The sequence below is a fragment of the Plasmodium berghei genome (assembly GCF_900002375.2).
Source record: "Plasmodium berghei ANKA genome assembly, chromosome: 9".
NCBI lineage: Eukaryota > Apicomplexa > Aconoidasida > Haemosporida > Plasmodiidae > Plasmodium > Plasmodium berghei.
The window spans coordinates 1-21,177 of record NC_036167.2 but is presented as its reverse complement, the minus strand read 5'-3'; the positions used below and the strand labels follow the sequence as shown (position 1 = coordinate 21,177).

The window sequence follows — 21,177 nt, the reverse complement described above, 5'->3', positions numbered from 1 at the left end:
TCATTATTGGGAGGTCGGAAACGAGCCCCAAAACAATATTTAAGAGAAAAAAAAATAAATATGGAATAAACCATTTATATATGACCCTGAGGGTGGCAATCAATATATTTTAGGACATTTTCATATTTGGAAATAACAAACTTTTATCAAATTTTAAGTTTAATAATAATAATTAAAATACCAAAAATAATAAAAGCATAAAAATATAGATTTTTAACAATAAAAAGTGATAAACATGAATGCATAGTAATACAAAAAATATATTTCATAAAATTATAATAGTTATATTTATTTGTTCACAAATTTAAATAGATGTAGAACATTCTTATATTAAAGGAGATTAATATATTATATACAAATAATCTTTCTTAAAAAAAAAAATATATTTTATGGTGTAAATTAAAATATATATCACCTATGGAAATAAATTAAATTTATCGATACATATATTGAAGTATTAAACTGTTAAAAAAATACTATACGGAATATGCATTCATTTCTTCAAAAATATTTCCATTAAGCGGAGGTAAAATGCTATGTTCGGTCCTTTAGATTTTTTAATAGAGTATTTTTTGGAAGATGTGTTATCATCCATCTACAAAAAAAAACCAAAATAAGTAAAATAAATATTACAATTTTGGAGGGAATGCATGCCATATATTATAAATATATATGTTTATAGAGCGGACGTACTTTTGACAAATGCTAAAATGAGTATAAAAAATAAAAATAAATGATGGAATAAAATTATTATATTGCTTACAGCATTAACATAAGTAACATTGATGTAATTGCCCTTTTTTTTAATGAAAAACCCGGATAAGTTAAACGTTTTTTTAGATTCTTCTTTAATATATGATTCAGGAGAACTGCTAGTATTTAATGAGTTGCTTATTTCCAAATTTTTGTTTTTATAAGTTTTTTTATTGGAATTGTTGTAGTCATTTACATTTGCTGAAGCTATGATAATTACCGTTATGTCTTCGGATATCTACAAAATGAATAAAAATATATTTGTATAAAATATGGTGTAATACGAAAAACACTATTTCTATGGTAAAAGAAGAAATTTTTATTTCCTTACCTCAATTTTTGAGGCTAAAGCATAAACCGATTCTTGGGGTGATTGAGTAGGATCGATGTTTCGTTGCTGTATCATTAGTAAATTGGGATTGTATATACGGACAACGTTTCCTAAAAAATTATAATTTTGCATAGATATAAATTAAAATATTATGAAATTTAATATAAAGAAAGGTAAAAAACAATAAGAACCTAATAAAGAATGATAAAGATATATAAAACTTATTAACTATTAATTTTTTTATATACCATTAATAAAGTAATCATTGAAATGTTTGGTACCATAAGGATCCCATAGATTGTTTATTACATCATTATACTAATGAAAACAAAAAATGTAAATATGTATAATAATTTTTTAAACTTAAATTTTAAACTTAAAAAACATTGCTCAGCAATTCATACCTTATTGGAATTGCGGATTTTAAGATCAAGTTTTTCAATGTCGGTATTTCCATGCTTCTTAAAATATACTAATGCATCTTTATCGTATACATATTGTAATTTGTAGTTTTCTTCACTTGTAGCATGGTATCGTAAAATTGACAAAGCGTCATTAATAATTTCTGTTGTTTTCCTAATTTCTTCAGGATTGGTACATATTGTGAGATCGATTTGCTCATGTGCTTCATTCGAACTATTATTACCCAAAATGAAGCTATCTCTAATATATAAATAAATAAAAATATTTATAAAACACAATTTTGGAATTCAAACGTTATGCATATGTAATTTCCACAATATAATATTCTCATAATGGGGCGTATAATGCATAGTCTTATTAAATGTGAGCATATATTGGCACATTTTCTTACTCAATGTTGATTGGATATGCTTTGTTTAGAGTAGTGTTGAGTAAGGAAGATTTCCGTAAGCTATCATTTTTCGAAGTATTTCTTCGTCGAATAGTATTGTATGGTATAGTATTGGATAGAATATATTCACTTGCAAAGGTTTTATTGCTCACATATATAAGGATGATTAAAAGAAAAAATATAATATCACTATATCCTTTATTATTTTGGGGCATGATAAATAATACATTAAAACAAATATTAATATTTTTTTTTTAAATTAAAAGTTAAAAACAAAAAAAAAGACATTCAAGAAAATTATGAAAAACGAATATTTATTAAAAAAAATATAAAAAATGATATTTAAACGATAAATTTATGCAATACTTAGTGCGCAAACTATTTATAGATTTATAATTTTATATTTAAATAGTTTGATTATAAAGCAACATCAATAACCAAAATTTTCATAAATAATAAATGTTAAAAAACAATATGATTTTTAATTTATTAATATCATATATATAATTATTAAAATTATTTATTTATATATATTATATGTTGAATTATGGATACACATGGTTTTTATTTTTATAGTTCATTAACTAAAATTTATAAAATATTTTATTATCCGCGTAATTTATATATTTTTACATGCATCAAAAAATATATTATATACTACCACTGATATTACCTAATAGAATATCGGTAATTTAAAATATAAAGTAAAAATATAAAAAACATATATTTTTTGAATATTAATTTGATCATATGTGATTTTAATATAATTATATATACATATATTAATGAATAAACATTATAATATGAAAATAATAATTTTATTATACCTTTACGCTTTTTAACTATTTTAGCATAATTTTTATTTCTAAATACTAAAAAAATAATTTAAGCAATTGTATTATGTTAATGTACGGATCTTGTTGGTGCTACAACGTCCACAAAATAATATTTGTTGATTCATCGCAAAACTATATTATGGTAAATTCCATTTTATGTGGTTTTTTTTATTATTTTTAATTTAAAATTTACTAAATAAAATATTTGTGACTCAATTCTTACGTTGATAAAAATGATGTACCCTTAATAGTATTGATACACATTTTGTTATGTAAATTAGTGTGAATTATAAAATATGTTTTTATATGCACAACAAATATTATATAAATAAGGATTGAAACAAAAACAAAAAAAAACATAAAATTGCAAATATTTAAAACATAATGGGAAATTTTTTAAGTTATGTGATTTTATTTTGTATGCAATTATAATACCCATTGATGTATTAATTTGGTATTATAAATTGCAATTTTATAAATGTGTTTAAATATATAACATTCGACAATTAGCATTTGTATCCATAACACAAAAAACATTTTAAACATAGAATTGTTGCATTAATATGGTAAATATTCATATAAAATACTTTTTGTTATTTGTAGTTGTAAATTCCCTATAATATTAACTTTTATAAACAAATGGTTTTTAATTAAATCATAAATCTTCATTCATATCTATTTCTATAATTTCATCATCTCTTTTAAAAAGGTCATTTTCATTTTCATTTGCATCATAAAAACTTGTAGATTTATCGAATTCCATTTCATCTTTATCCTTTTTTTCTTTTATTCTTATAATTACATAGCATGCTACTAAACCTAGTGTAATTGCTCCGGCATATCTAACCGAATTTTCTGTATCTTTTGTTTTGGAAGAGTTTTTTCTATCTGAGCTTGAGTATTGGTGATTTTTATTTATATTGTTTGTATGATTAATATGAGGATGATATGTATTGTTAATATGTTCTGTTTGCGTTATTTCTTGTTGCCTATTAATAGCATGTAAATTATTACGATTTTCCATCTCCTGTTTTCTATTTTTTAAATCGTTTATAATTTTAAAATTTTTCTGTATTAAATTATTAACCATGTTTTGACTCGTATCTAAATCACGAATTATGATATTGGCATCTTCTTCATGTTTTTTGGCAACATTATATGATACATTATTATTGTTATTATATTTTGATTTTATTAAATTAATTACTTTGTTAATATGAGAAATTATTGATGTAACGTTATTTTTATTATCTATAATGGTGGGTAATTTTATTTCTGATTCTTTATTATAATTGACGACTTTTTGTATTATATCGTCTATTTCGTCTTTATTTGGATTATTTTGGATTTGTTTAGTTTGTTGCTCAACATAATTGTTTATAGTATTGATATATTTGGTTATTTGTTCGCTTCTGATTTCATAAGTAGAATTTTTAATATCTTCTAAACTCTTTTGTATTTGGATGAGTTCGTTTTCTATAGTTAAATCCTTAGAAAGATGTTTTTTAACATCATTTACATTTTTTGATATGGTAGATATAATATTATTTATATTGTTATTACCATAAAATTGAGCTTTGGTTTCATCTATTTTATTTAGAATTTCCTGAAATGATTGAATTGTGGTTTTTAAAGTTTCTTTAATTTTTGATACATTATCTTCATCATTGTCTTGGATATGTTGTTTGATTATATTATTATCATTTTCATAAGTTGTAACAAAATTTAAAATGCTTTGGACTTTTTCCTTTAATTTGGTAATTGTGTCTATATATAAGATTATATTTTCGTTTTCTTTATTACTAATATTTTTTATTTCATCTATATGACTTTCATAATTAACAATATCATGATATATCTCTTTAAGTGTATTGGAGTTGGGAATTGGAGTTTCACTTAGTGCATGAAGGAATTGATCTTTTTTATCAGAAATGTTTTGACCAATTTTCTTTAAACTATTTAAATTTTCTGTTAATTGATTTTCCTGCAGCTGTAAAATATTATCAAATTGTTTGGATATATCAAAATATTTTTCATTAATGTGACCTATATTTAATAATTTAAAGACATGCATTTTTTTATAAAGTTGTTTTATGGATTCAATTGATTTATGAAGTTCAGAATTGAAATAAAGCATTTGTATTTTATTATTGTGTAATGTATCGGCATCGATATTATTTGAATCTATTGTAAATAGGTCGGTCAAATTGTTGATTGTCTTAGTTGCTTCCTTTTCCTTTTCTATTAAATTATTATTATCATTAGTTGCATCTGCAAACATACTTTTTACATATTTGTTTATTTGATTTAAATTATATTTTATTTGCAATGCGTCTATGTCATCATTTAAAGTATTGGAAGTATCATCAATGTATTTTAAAAATTCTTTTGAAAATTTCGTTGCAGATGTTATAAATTCTGAGTAATCAGTTATTTTGATTTTAAGAGTCTCAACTAATGTTGTATATGTAAAAAGTAGGCATTCCTTTCTCATTTCTATTAATTTATTAATTAAATCATTTTTTTCTATTATTTTATCCTCAATTTTTTTTATTTCAGTATTAAATGCGTTAGTTAGTTCTTTTAGTTTTTTTTTAGATTGTAAAATATTATTATTTTCCTCTGAAGAATCGTAATTATTTTCCTCTAAAGAATTGTAATTATTTTCCTCTGAAGAATTGTAACTATTTTCCTCTGAAGAATTGTAATTATTTTCTAACTCTTCTATATCTTTAATATCATTATTAAATTTTTCTTCCATAGCTGTTACATCAAAATCTATCCCAAGTTTTTCTTTTTCCTGTTTATAATTATTGCTTTTTTCTTTGATTTGATCATACTTTGACGATTCTAAAATGGTATCATAATTTTGAGAGTTACATGATAATTTGTTTAATTCGTTAGATTTATGCAAAAGTAGTTTAACTTCATTTAATATTTGTTCTTTTTTATTTTTTAAATCACTTAATGTGTCTTTTAACTCATTGGTTGCTTGGACTTTTTCATATAAACGTCGGTTTTCGAGTATAAGATTTAATGTTTGTTGTTCTTTTTTATGCAATTCTTGACTTTTTTTTAATATATCAAGAAGAATATTGTAAGAATCGCTTATTTTTGTATATGTTTCTGATATTCTTTGGGGAGATGGAATAAAGGTTAGCGTATCTTCTTTTTGGGAATCCAAGTAAGGTAATATAGCTATATTAATGTTTTCAAGTAAATCTATCCCAGAGCTGTTTTTTATTTGAATATTTAAAGAATTTGCTAATTTAGAAATATTTCTAAATATGTTTTCTGCCTCATATTTATAACTATAATATTTTTTACTGACAATATTTGCATATATTTCTTTTGTTTGGTTTAGTATATCTAATAATGAATTTTCATCAGTTGAATTTTTAACATTATTAATAGAGTTTGAAATATTATCAAACCCTTCGTTAACTTTTAAATATTCGTTTTTAAACTTATCATTCACAGTATTTAATTTGTTTTTAAAATGTGTGACTATTCTATCAAATTCATTTGATTTTATATCATCTAAATAGGATTTGGCTTTATTTACATTTTCTATATTTTTTAAGAGTTCACTTTGTGCGGTGATTCGTGTATTTTTAATTTGATCATATGTTATGGGTTCTTTTGATACCGTTTCTAAATAATTTGTTATTAGATTGTATGATTTAATATATTCTTCATATATGTTATTCATTTCTTTATTATATTTTTCCAAGTTTTCATTAGTGTCAATACCTTCTAAATCATTAGTGTTAAAAGAAGATATTAGATTCTCTATTGTTGGTTTTATTAATTCTTTTGTTGATTCAATTTGGTTTTTATTTTCTTTGGTGATTTCATTTATTTTTTCTACAATTCCAATCTCGTAATTTTTTTTATGCTGGTTTACATCGCTTTCTATTTTTTCAATTTTGGAATTAACTTCATCTAATTCTTTTTTTTGGTCTTCAATATTTTTTTTTTGGTTTTTGAGAGATTCGAAAAGTTTCTCAAGGGTATTTAATTTATCCCCGTTCTCTTTTAGTTTTGTTTCTTGACTATCTATAGATAAATTTGATATTTGTTTCTCTATATTTTCGGTCTCTTTTAAACAACCATCTGATTTTTTTCTTATATCATTTATTTTTAAGAATTTTGTTTCGAATGGCTCTACGGATATTTTAATATCTGTTATTGCTTTATTAGATTTATCATTGTTAGCGACTTCATCTTCAATATGAATTTGTTCGTTTTTTATTTCATTCATTTTTTGTTCAGATTTGTCTGATTGCGATATACAATTTTTGTGTGTTTCTTTTATTTCCTTTATGATTTGTTCTGAATCTGTTTTTGTTTTATCAAATTTATTTTTTAATGCTAATGCAGAATATTTATTTAAAAGTACAGTTACATCTTGTTTATATTTTTCAAATAATTCCTTATTTTTTTTGATTGCTTTTGTATTTTTATCAGCCTCATCTTTATAACCATTAGACTTATTCTTGTGTTCTTTCAATTCATTGATATTATAATCATTGTTATTAATGTCATTATTTTTTTTAATGTTTAATATATATTGCGACTTAGTATCCGCCATTTCTATATTATTAAAGTTTAATAATACATTTTTATTATACTCTTCGGCATTTTTAAAATAAGTGTTGATATTATTTTCTTCGTTTAAAATATAAGTTTTTAAATCTGTAATATTATTTATACACCCATCAATATCTTTATCATCTATGGTTGACTCTATTTTCGATTTACATTCTTTTAAATTTAAATCGTCTTCGAGTTTTTTAATTAGTGTTTTTGAATTACTTAATTCAGCATTTATGTTTTTATTATTCTTTTCAATTTCATTAGTATATTCTCTTACTTTATCAATAATTTTTTTAATTTTATTTAATTTTAAAATATTATATAAGTTCGCAATTTTGCTTAAACTTTGATTAATATAATTATTATGATTTTTGGATTCTGAAACATTTCTCTGTAAATCGTTTTTAATATTATTTATATCTGATTCCGTAGAAAATTCTTGTATTATTTTTAAAGAATTTTTATGGATATCAGAAATTTTTTCTTCATGATTCTTACTTATAGTGTGATATATTTTGCCGTAGTCATGTGATATATTAAGCACTTTCATTTCCTTGTTTACGTCCATGTTTATGTTCATTTCTTTTTCTATTTCTTGCGATTTATTTTTTATATTATCAAGATCATCTATATATGCTTCCATTGTTTTTATCATATATTCAGCCTTTCTCTTTTCTTCATCAATTTGATCCAAAAATAGTTTGCCTAAACTTTTTCCATATGATAAATTTATATCTTTTACTTTTTCTAACGATGTGTTATCTTTTTCTATTTCTGATATTTCATCTAATAATTTATTTATTTTATTATATATATTTTTTTTTTCATCGATTTTTGTTACTATATTTTTTATTTTTTCTTCAATTTCCTTTGGATCCTTGCTATATATGGTTTTATCTGTTACTTTTTCTAATTTATCTATTTTTCCTTTTATTTCGTCAATATGTCTCCCTGACTTTTTTTTTATTTCCTCTAATTTATTTATATGGTGATCAATTTGTTGGTCTACAGTCTTAATGTCATTTTTAATTTTGTTAATTTCATCAGGATATTTTATATTTTCTTCTTTACCAAAATCATGAAAATCATAATGTTTTAATTTTTCCTTTACTTCATTCAAATTGGTTACGTTTTCATTTACCTTTTTAAGTACTTGAGTATTTAGTAATCCTATATTTTTTCCAATTTCATCTTCTATTTCTTCACTAATATTATAAATGGATGTATAAATTGCTATTTCGATATTTGAAACATTTTTATTTATATATACATTTTTTTTCTTAATATCATCAACAGCTTTTTCTTTTTCATTGAATTGTTGATATAGCATGTTTTCTTTATTTTTTCCTAAATTTTCCTTTAAATTATTGAAATATTTCATTAATTCATTGTTACTTGATTCGTGATCATTTAAAGAGGCATCTGTAAATGTTTTATCTAATTCTGTCTTTTTATCTGTTAATATATTTTCAAACTGGTTTGTATAAAATGTATCTATTGAATTAGTTTCTTTTATGATATTAATATTTTGATTTAATTTGTCTTTTAATATAGTTTGTTTACTACGAAATTTTTTTATTAATTCAGTTATATTAACACATACTTTTATATACGCATCTACCTTTTTAAGAGTATCTATATTTTTATATTCCTCTTCAATGGATTTATTTGTTTCAATAATTAAAGCCTTACAATCATTAAATTTCTGTTCATAGTCATTCAACTGGTAATCTGAAATTTCATTTTTTATTTTATTTATTAATTCGGTAAATTTTTCGTGCTCTGAGTTAACCTTTTCTTTATAAGCGTTGTCAAAATCAATATACTTATTTACTTTATTTAATAATTCGTCTTTCATACTTTTTACTTCATTGATGATTTTTGATGTTTCGCCTTCTTTGATAGATATTGTCTTGGTGTATTCTTTGGATTGATCATAGTTTTGTTTTGCTTCTTCTCCCTTTGTATTTTCTATATTAATTTGATCATTATAATGATTTCTGATTTCTAATATTTTTGATTGATATACACTTAATTGGTCATTTTCCTTAGTGCAGTCATTTATTTTATTTGATAGTTCTTGTTCTTTATTTTTAAGGTCTTTTAATGTTTTATTTAGCTCTTTATCAATCTCTCCATATATATATTTTTTTATTTCCAAAATTGTGTCTGATAGTTTATTTTTGTTAGTTTCTATATTCCTTATATGTGATTCAACTGCTTCAATTTTTATGTTTTCGATTTTATTATATACATTATCTATTTTCGATTTTAAAGTTTCAAGTTCTGTTTTATTTTCTATATTATCAATGGTATTCTCTTGAACTACAGAAGACACTTCATTGTAAAGTTGGTCAATATTACCTATATAAATTTGTTCGATATCTGATTTTATTGTATTATATATTGTATTTTTTTTTTCTATATATTCCGTAGTTTTATATGGTGGTTGTTTAGCTAATTCATCAATATATACGATGTCTTTTTCTATTTCATTCTTTAAGTCAACTGTTTTTTTAATATATTCCTTTTTGCTATGTATGTCTTTTATTATTTCTCTTAATTTTAATTTTAAGTCTTCTACATATTTCTTTTCAGCCACCACATCTAAATATTTTTTAAATAAATCTCTAATTTCTTTTTCCAATTGAACAGTTTCTTCGTTTTCTTCGTTTAATTTCGTTAATATTTCGCTTTTTTTCGTTTCCCAAGTTTTTGCTAATCCGAGAGAAGTTTTAAATCCTTCTTTTCTTTCATCATAAGTTGATTTATTTAATTTTTGTTTTATTTGATTAATAATTAAAAATTTTTCTAAAACGGCATCATTTTTTAATTTTAACATAGAGTCATTCAAACCTTTAAATTTGTCCATAAGTGGTAAAATTAATGATATTGTATTTTTCATTATATCCTTGGATTTATCAAGATTTTGTTTATTTTTATAAAAATTCCATGAATTTTCAAATATTTTATGGAATTCGGTTTCTAATGATTTGAATGTAGATTGGGGTTTCACCAAATTAAAATTATAAATATCATCTTGTTCTATTATATTTCCATCTGAATCTACTTTGTTTATTAATAATTTCCCTAGTGATTTAAAAAAGTATAGCAAGGAATACTTATAAGTAATATATATTGACTCTAAATTTTCTATAATTGTATAATTATAATCTAAAATACTATATGACTCGGCTATTTTTTTAATTTCATTAAAATTTTTATCACAATTTTTATTATCAATAGTGGTGTTGGTACATTTTTTCACAAAGACCTCTTTTTCTTTACACATTTTTATATATTTATCATGTTTATTTTTAATATCCTCGAATTGTTTTTTTATAAATTCTAGTTTTGGTACAAGAGTCTTTAGATTATTGTTTTGTTCTAATTCTTTTATTAGAAAATCTATAAATGGAATTATTTCTTTATCTTTGGGAACTTCCCAATTTTTTTCACGAGATGAATTAAGATACATCACATTTTTACAAAATTCAGAATTATTCTGAGGAAGATTCTTGAGTTGGATGCTATTTTTACAGTTTTCTTTATACACCTTTTCCTCATATGAAATAATATCATTTGGTTTATTTTTTATTTTTTCAAATCCATTTTTTAAACAATTTACAAAGTTTGTTTTTGATGTTGTATATGAGTTATCATCCATTGGAGGATTATTATAAAAATTATATAAAGGATTGTGGATATTGTCAATTTGATTTATTAATTCCTGTTTTTTGTCATTGCACGAGTTGTTTGTTTGTATGGCATCATCAAGAACCATATCACGATCTTTATTCAATTTAGTTTTATCAGTGCGATGAAATAATATATTTAATTTATCTAATATTTTTAGAATATATTCAGAAGAATATAGAGGTTTATAAAAAAACCACAATACGCTTTCATTATCATTTACACCATATATAGTATCGACCGTATTTAATGTATCTTTTTTTATTTGAGATATATAGGTTATTTGTAAAAAAGACTTATTAATTTCAATTAACCTGTTATTTGTTTTTTCATGTTCATGATTAAAATTTCTAAAATCACCAATATTATTTGTCTTATTATATTCATTATATAATGTGAGTTTTGTATTGTTTATGTCTTTTTTATTTTGAAAGGTGTTATTATTTATTAAATATGGCTGTATATATTTTTCATTATTAATGAAATTATTTTTATTATTATATTGTTTTTCATTTGAAAAGTTTGAATTATTAAAATCACTTTCTTTTAAATTATGGTATGGATTATAATTGTTTGACTTTGGGGCATGTTTGTTTTTATTTTTCTTAATTTGGGTTCCACATATTATATCTGCATATTAATTGTGAAAAAAATTAAATAATATTAGTATAGGAATATACAAATTTGCATAATTAATACATACACATATATTAAATAAAATATGTAAAACCACGAATTGAAATAATTTGTTAAAGATCTCTATTATTACCGGAGAAAATATAAAATGCAGCCAAACTAATAATATAAATATATTTTTTCATGGTTAAATATAACACATTTTTTTGAGTTAAAAAAATATATTATATATATGTTTCTTCTATATTTTTGATATTTTTATTTGATTTTATTTTATTTCTTATATTAATTTTGTTCTACATTAATTATTTTAAGTTTTTACTTTTCGATCATTTTATTTAAATATAATATTCTTCATTTTTATATATAAATAAAAAATATTTGTGAAAGTATATAAAACAAATTATTTTCCACTAAATAAAATTTTTAAATTAAAAATTACAGTTATAACCAATAATTAAAAATTAGCAATTTGTTTGTTGGTGTGTAGATAAAAAAAAGGGAATTAAATAATTATACTTTCATTTTTTTTTAAATTTATATAAATAAAAAATTTAATAATTGCATTATAACTTTTTTTAAGATAAATGTGTGCTGACAAAAATTTAAAAGGCCAAAAAAATTTACACGAATTAAAAAAAATTAGAATGATATGTAAATAAAGGGAAATAGTAATTCGGAATAAAGACATTTTTATTTCACTTTTTTCATGCAGAAATTCAATAGTGATTTTAATTAAAAACTACTATATAATTCAAATAAAAACTCGCCATGTTTCGGTTTTAGAATAAATAATTAGTGCCATGTATATAAAACACAGATTAAGATGCTGCCCAGGTTTTGTGTAGAATTTCGTTTTAATAAAATTTGTAAAGTTTGATAATATTTATTGATCTCATATTTATTAAACAATATATATAAATAATAAATTGTTTAAATATATAAGTAAAAAATATAAAAAAAATGTCTTACAACCTGAATTTTTAACCTCTAGATAAAGAGAAAATTTTGAGCACATAAAATATGTATAAACACTAACACAAAAATAATACTGTAAATAAAAAATATATCATAAAATTTAATATTAAAATTTGATGAGCTCATATAAATTAAACATTATTAATGTATAATATTGGTATATTATATTTTAATGGTAATTTTTGGTTAATCATATATAACAACTTTTATAAATTATCCCCAAATTGGTAATTATTATATTTTTGCCTACACTTAATTATATATCTTAAAATAAAAATGTATTATAAATATATGAATAATAAATAATGGAAAATTTAATTATATTAATACATTTTTTTGAATTTAATTATTTAAATTTTTTGTTAATTTTCGAATAATATAGTAAAAATGGTTTATATGGTTTAATTTATTTTTCATAAAGGTATAACATTATATTGTTAAAATTATTTTTTTATTTTAATAGGCCCACATATATAGTTTGAGAAGTGTAAATTTATATAAAATTAATATATTTTAAAATGGGTATAATATAAGAATATTTGTAATTTTTCATAATATATTTTGTTTGTAATAATGAATTAAAATGAGCATATAAAATTAAAATTATTTTTCTGTATATATTTTTTAATTTTTATTGATGATTAAATACTGAATATTATTTGATTCGGGTAACTTAATATATTTATATGTGAATGCAGATTTTATAGAAAATTTGTATAGCAATTAATTTGTTTTTAACTATATTTTATGGTATTATAGATATAAAAATTCGTAAATATATGTTTTAAATATATCGTTTTTATTAGAATATATATATTATTATAAATACATTATTTTAAAAAAATTATAAATGGAATGTTATAGATTGGTTTAAAGTAATCGATTGTATTCATTAATTAGACCACTGTAATATACAATAATAAAATAGTAGTAATAATAAATAAATAAACATGATTTTTATGCATGTGTAATTGGCAAATAAACTATTATCTAATCGGTGTGCATATTATTACATTTATATATATTTTTTTCTCTCCAAAGTTCGCGTATATTTTCAATTAAAACTGGAAACATTGGAAATATTAACAAATTTACATACATTTCCATATGAATACTCTATAAAATTATTTATATTTTATGGTTTTATCGTATTTTATGATTTATTATATTTTTCCATTTTGTTTTTTTTTGGTTTATCAAAAATTGTTAAATAAAATTATAAAAACACATTCGAAAGACAAGATAAAATCATTTTTTTTATTAGTTTTAAGTTATCCCGATTCAAAAGCTATAGCATTTCTTATATCCATTTACGCACAATAAATATTAAATATGTTTGATTGTTTTCGTATTATTAGTGCATTACTTCTTTTTTTCTGTCTATAGAAAAATAAATATAAATGATTAGCTTAATTTGAAGCATGCCCTTATAACTAAAATAATACTTAAGATTATTAAAAAAACAAACGTGCATATAAATAATGTATTTCTTATTTTCATATTCAAATAATGTTTAATTATACTTTCTAAATTGAGGAAATATATATAATCGTCGTCAATTATTAAAGTTTTTGTTAATTCATAAAATAAAGGTTAAAAATGAAAAATAGTTTGTAGTTTATTTTATTCTAGCCAATTTAAACCTGCTACTATTAGAAAATCGTAATGTAATAGTGAAAACCCAAATACAAAATACAATGTTTAAGAAGCGTGGAGATAGAAACCTAGAAACAAACGACGATGATATTTTAAAAATAAATATATGCTAGTTGGAAGTTTTAGTTCCACTATAAGAGAAGTTTATTCACAAAAATAAAAAGGCATAAAGGAGAAGAACATTCATAAATAAAAGATGAAGTACAACAAAAAATATAGATCATTAACTAAAGAATATAAAAAACAAAATAGTTTTAATAAAAATGCATTAAGTTAAAAATAGTTGATATTATTAATAAGTAGTAATGTTAATGTAAAACAATTTTTAAAATATGATATAACCTTTTTATGCGAATATGGATGAATGACAATTTCCCATTATTTAAATTTATTTCACTTGTTAAAAAGTTTTAATATGAATTATGCTAAGGAAGCTCAATAAAATAAATAAATTGCACCATTGTTTTTTTTTGAAAATGTTTTATATTCATGCAACGGAAAAAAGAAAACACATGTTATAGGATAGTAATGTAATGCAAATAAATAAAAAAGTTAATGTTTTGGGAAACCATTTTTTCAGCATGGTTTTCGTAACTGTATCATATTATGAAGTATTAGCTTAAATTTTTATTGTCAAAATAGGAGTTAGATATTTTTGTAGTAATTTTCCTAAATTACAAACTCAATTAAATGATGAATTAAAATATATATTATATATTTTTTATTATATGTTTAAACATATATTTTATTATTATATATAAGGGGTAGGGGTCTGTACGAGTTATAATTTTGTTATATAGAATCTATGTTTTGGGTTATTGTTATTAATTGTATCTTTATTTAATTTTTTATAATTTAATAATATTTATTGGTTTGGAAATGATGATTAAATATATGTACCATTTCTGTATGTTTAACCTCAAGATGATGTCTAAATCTGCAACCAAAAAAGGGGTACTGTCGTTAATATGAAAAGGACCACATTGCATTTTTTCATAAGTTATAATATATATAATTGAGTGTCAATATCGATTTAATATGGTTAAAATAAAATCTCACATTGCATATATTAATATATATGTTGGCTACATATGAATTAATATTATTCTATATCATAATTGCCTATTATATAAAGCTTGTTAATCAGGGACTATAATGAATTATGAATAACATAATATATTTCTTTATTTGATGAACATTATATTTAGTAAAGTTTATAAAGTGTGTTACAAATACTTTAATTTAAATTATATTATACCAACTTAACTGTAATAATAGCATTATATATGAGGCTGAGAGCGAATTATAGTAAAATTCATTTTGAATATTCATCTACATTACAATATATATTCGGATTAATATGTGTGTTTTTAATATTAATTAAACATATTACAAATATATAATAGGTAATCATAAAATAAGATACATAAATACTGGTCGAGAATCGACAATATAACATTGTCTATAAAATATTATTATGCTTTTAATATTTTTAGTAATACATAAAAAATTGAACTATATATACAATATTTTTTAAGTTTTAATTGTAGTTACTATTATCTTTTTGTATTTCCTTTACATTTGTATTAAAATTAATTAGTATTAATAGAAATTGCTTTATATGCCATAATTTATTTATCATAAGGTATAACATTAGATTAATCACTATTAACTTTTAAACTTTATAGCTTTGGGGTATAAATAAATTATATTTTAAAATAGTTAAAATATTAATAAAATTTAATGATATAATACTTATAAACAATTCGGTATATAAAATTAGCGTTATTGTACTAATATATATAATATTGTATCAATGTTCAAGCACAGAAATATGTTAAATTTGGGAAGCATATACAAATATATATTAATGCAAAGTATATAGAAAAATTATGTAATAATTAATTTAATTTGAATTAATAATATTTTTATTAGGTTATTATATATATAAAAACTCTAAATTTATAATTTAAATATATTGTTATTACAAAACAAGATATATTCTAAAATACTTAATTTAAAAACTATGAAACAAGGAAATATTATACATTGATTTAAAGTACTTTTATTAAGCGCATTAATTATTCCGTTGTACTATACAGTGATATAGTGGTAACAATAGATAAACGTATTAAATACGAACAAATATAATATTTCTAGTTGATACACTACATGGATATAAATTCATCACATATATCATTAAAGGTATGATAAGATAAAACTTGTATGAATACAAGATTAAATGAAATATTATAACATTTATTTAAGTATGCATTAATGCGGTAATATTAGAATTAACACTACCAGGAAAATAATATTAATAATTCTATAGTTTTTCATCATAAAACTAAAAATTACTTATTAAAATATAAAAGAAAACTATATATTTAGAATAATAACAGTTCGAAGTTATTTTTAATGTATGCATTAATTGAAAGTTTTAATGGTAAAAAATATAAGGTGTAATTAAACTATGTAGAATAAATAAATCTTATATGGCCATATCCTTGTCTTAAAAAAGTATAATTCCCTTATCTCTCCTATCTAAAATGTAAATATAACAATTTAATTGCGCATAGTTTTCTATTGTACTTTAAAATTTGCATCAATACTTATTAATTTGTTAATATTTAATATTTAATAATTATTATTTTAAAAACTATTTACATTCAAAAGTTTATTTAAGCTTATAAATAGAATAATAAGCATTGATTTAGTGATAATTGTCGTTTTAAACCGTGGAAAAGATGTGCAAAATATATTATAAAATTACATAATAATATATATTTCTAAATTGAACTATATAGGAATAAAAATAGTTATATGATTCATTAAAATGGATTATTAATTTATCCATATTAAATAAAAACAATATTAAAATTATGTATATGTAATTAACAAAGGGAGCAATGGAATTTAATTCGAAAATAATATAATTTTAGAAAAAACAGTATTATATATTATAAGAAACAAGAATATAAAAATTTAATATATTTAAAAAAAACGATTATTTATATACTTTTAAGGATTATAGTAATAATAGAACTTTTTATTTTTTAGATATATACTGTATTTAAGTTTTAGGGCGTTGTTTATGTTCTATATTAAAGAATATCTATAAGAAGATATATTCTAAATTTATTACAATGTTACTTTAATTTTTATAATAGTCTTATATGAGTGTTATTAAGGATAACAATTTACGCAAAATTATATTATATATACATATGATAATAAATGTATTAAACCTCCCACCCCCAAAAACAAGGCAATTTAACTACCATAAACAAAAATATAATATTACTATAGTAATATATTATATTATTATTCCATATTAATTTTAAATTGAAATTAAGAATAATAATAATAATATTTTTATCTACAAATAATTGTTGTATATAGGGTTAAATAATTGTATTTCTTATTTTAATATATATTTATATAAATAATATGATACCCCCTTAACCTAGAGATTATAAATTATATTCCATCATAATGAATGATGATCTAGTATATACACTTTTTTATATTATATTTCCTACAAACTTCATTAAGTTTTATTTTAATATCATTTTTTTAATACATATTTTTATCATTTTTTTTAAATGGTTCCTTAGTGTTCAAACTTTAATATTTTGAGGATGTATTTACCCGATGGCTCAGGCAAAACTGCATTAGATTTTTATGGAAATCAGAGTTTCAAAAATTACTGCCCTAGTGCAAACTGCAATACTGAACTCGAAAAAATTACGATTGGATTTTTATGGTTACTTGAACAATATTATTCTATGTCCAAAAATAAAAGTCATGATATAAATAGTATTAATGCATTTTTCATACATATGATTTCATGGTTTAGTTACAAATTAAAGCAAAACTCAGAACACAGTTTCACCAAAATAAACGATTTTTATACTAGTTATGTAAAAAGTAATGATAAATATGAAAAATTTATAAGTGAATCCAGTAAATTTACAGAGCTTAATGAAGAATTAAATACAAAAAGTGATTTGTTGAATATTAATATTGAAGATCTGTCTAAATTTTATGATGCATCCAAATTAATATGTAGTATGTATGGTAATGTTGCAATGAATAAACATGAAAATCTACCAGATAATGCTTTTAATTTTGTTAACAAATATGCAGAGCTCAATAACCATAATATTGAAGATACATCATATAGTAAAATATTGTCTGTTTTATCAACTGATTATAATAATTTAAAAAATAAATGTAGCAATATTCAATCCCTTCCAGATATAAAAACAACACAAATTACTATAAAAAATCCTGTAAAAAGTTCTACAACTAATTCTTTACAAAATTCTGAACAAACGTCTGCACAAAGCTCTGGGCAAATTTTTGCACAAACATCTGAAGTTGCACCATCAAATTCGTCGATAGGAAACAAATTACTTACAGTTTTATCGATATTTGGTGTAACATCATTTTTTTTAGGAATTTCATATAAGGTAAATAATAAGGAATTAAAAAAAAATTTCATTATATATATGCAAGCATTAACAAATCGTACGTTTCTTAACATTTTATATTAGTATTTGTTATTTGGACGTCGGAAACGAGCTCAAAAACAATATTTAAGAGAAAAAATAAAAAATATAAAGAAGAGAATGAATCATTAATATATTTTAAGAAACTTCCTATTGAGGAGTAATTTTTGCATAATTTTTATATAGTTTTTACGTTGTGGGACCCGTATTCGGGTTAGGGTTAAGTATTATATCTTTAATTTTTTGTAATTTGAACACTAATTTAATATATGCACTATACCTGTATGTTTAATTTCGAGAAATAGTTCATAAGACCAAATATGCAACCCAAAAGTGGATATAACCATTAATGTAAAAGGGGTTATATAGCATATTTTCCATAAAGCATAATATATACAATTGAGTGTTCATGCCGATTTAATATGATTAAAATAAAATGTCTATATTGCATATATTAATATAGATATTGACTATATATGAATTCATATTATTCTATATGATAATTGCCTATTATATAAGCCTTGATAACCCATAGCTATATTAAATTATGGATATCATAACATGTTTCTTTATTTGATTAAAATTTTATTTAGTAAAACTTGTTATTTATGCCACTATTGCTTTAATTTAAATCATGTTATCCGACTGAACTGTAATAATAGATATTCATAAAATATAGATCCATGGAATATTGATCGAAAATCGACAATGTAACATAGTCTATAAAATATTATTATGCTTCTAATATTTTTTAAGTTTTAATTGCAGTTATTATTATCTTTTTGTATTTTCCATTTATATTATAATTAATTAGTACTAATAAAAGTTGATTTATGAGCCATAATTTATTTATCATAAGGTATAATAATATATTAATCACTATTAATTTATAAATTTGATAGTTTTGAGGTATAAATAAATTATATTTTAAAATAGTTAAAATATAAATATATAAATAAAATTTAATGTTATAATACTTATAAACAATTCGGTATATAAAATTAGCGTTGTTGTACTAATATATATAATATTGTATCAATGGCTAAAACCTGAAATATGTTAAATTTGAGAAGCATATACAAATATATATTAATGCAAAGTATATAGAACATGTATGTAATAATTAATTTAATTTTAACTAATAATATTTTTATTATGTTACTATGTATATACAAAATATAAATCTATAATTTAAATATAGTATTTTTACAATATGATATACCTTCTAAAATATATAGTTTAAAACAATAAAATGCGAAAATATTCTTCATTGATTTAAAGGATTTTTATTGAGGGCACTAATTGTTTCGTTGTACTATACATTAATATACCACAGTATCATAATAGTAATAACAATAGATAAAGTATTAAATACGAAAAAATCATTAAATTAATTTGATTCTAATACATTGATATATATTATTAAACTTGTAATAAGTTTAAAATTATATGCACAAAACATCAAATGAAATGTTATAACACTTATTTAAGTAAGCTTTAATTCGCCAATATTAGAATTAACGCTACCAAGCAAAATAATATTAATAATTTTATAGTCTTCTTAAAATATTGTTTTTCATCATAAAACTAAATATAGTTTATTATAAAATATAAAATAAAATTATATATTTAGAAAATTAATAATTCTAAGTTATTTTTAATTAATAATTTTAATGTATACATTAATTTGAAAGTTTGAATGGTAAAAATATAAGGTATAATTAAACTATGTAGAATAGGTAAATTTTATATGGCTACATAATTGTCTTAAAAAAGTATAATTCCCTTATCTCTCCTATCTAAAATGTAAATATAACAATTTAATTACACATAGTTTTCTATTATACTTTAAAATTTGCATCAACTTATTTATGTGTTATATATTTAATATTTACTAAGTATGATTTTAAAAACAATATGCATTTAAAGTCTTAATTAAGCTTATAAATAACATAATAAATACGGTATTAGTGCTAATTGCCGTTTTAAACCGAGGGGAAGATGTGCGAAATATATTATAAAATCACCCAATAATGTATATTTATAAATTGAATTATATAGGAATAAAAATAAAATTATTGGACTCATTAAGGTGAATTATGAACTTATTTATATTAAATAAAAATCATATTAAAATTATGTATATGCAATTAAAAAAGGGAACAATGCAACTTATTTTATAAATGTTTATAATTTTAGAAAGGTTTATATTATATATTATAAGAAATAAGTGTATAAATATTTAATATATTTTAAAAATGACTATTTATATACTTTTAAGGATTATAGTAATAATATAATTTTAGAAAAAACAGTATTATATATTATAAGAAGCAAACATATAAAAATTTAATATATTCCTTT

General features: G+C 20.9%; 3 protein-coding genes across 3 annotated transcripts; 1 reads left to right on the top strand and 2 right to left on the bottom strand.

Moving 5' to 3' along the window:
• Nucleotides 1-493: 493 nt before the first annotated feature.
• Nucleotides 494-2,113, bottom strand: PBANKA_0901000 (fam-a protein; the record flags this gene model as incomplete). The annotated part of the gene is made up of 6 exons (XM_034564577.1): nt 494-595; nt 764-991; nt 1,085-1,194; nt 1,333-1,402; nt 1,489-1,747; nt 1,899-2,113. The coding sequence occupies 6 exons, from the start codon at nt 2,111-2,113 to the stop codon at nt 494-496; spliced, it is 984 nt and encodes a 327-aa protein (XP_034421360.1).
• Nucleotides 2,114-3,389: 1,276 nt separating this feature from the next.
• On the bottom strand, nt 3,390-11,850 carry PBANKA_0900900 (reticulocyte binding protein, putative; the record flags this gene model as incomplete). The annotated part of the gene is made up of 2 exons (XM_034564576.1): nt 3,390-11,659; nt 11,799-11,850. 2 exons carry the CDS (start codon nt 11,848-11,850, stop codon nt 3,390-3,392), a joined length of 8,322 nt encoding a protein of 2,773 aa, XP_034421359.1.
• A 5,944-nt stretch (nt 11,851-17,794) lies between these two features.
• On the top strand, nt 17,795-18,945 carry PBANKA_0900600 (BIR protein; the record flags this gene model as incomplete). The annotated part of the gene is made up of 3 exons (XM_034564575.1): nt 17,795-17,809; nt 17,917-18,774; nt 18,859-18,945. 3 exons carry the CDS (start codon nt 17,795-17,797, stop codon nt 18,943-18,945), a joined length of 960 nt encoding a protein of 319 aa, XP_034421358.1.
• Between the last annotated feature and the right edge of the window lie 2,232 nt (nt 18,946-21,177).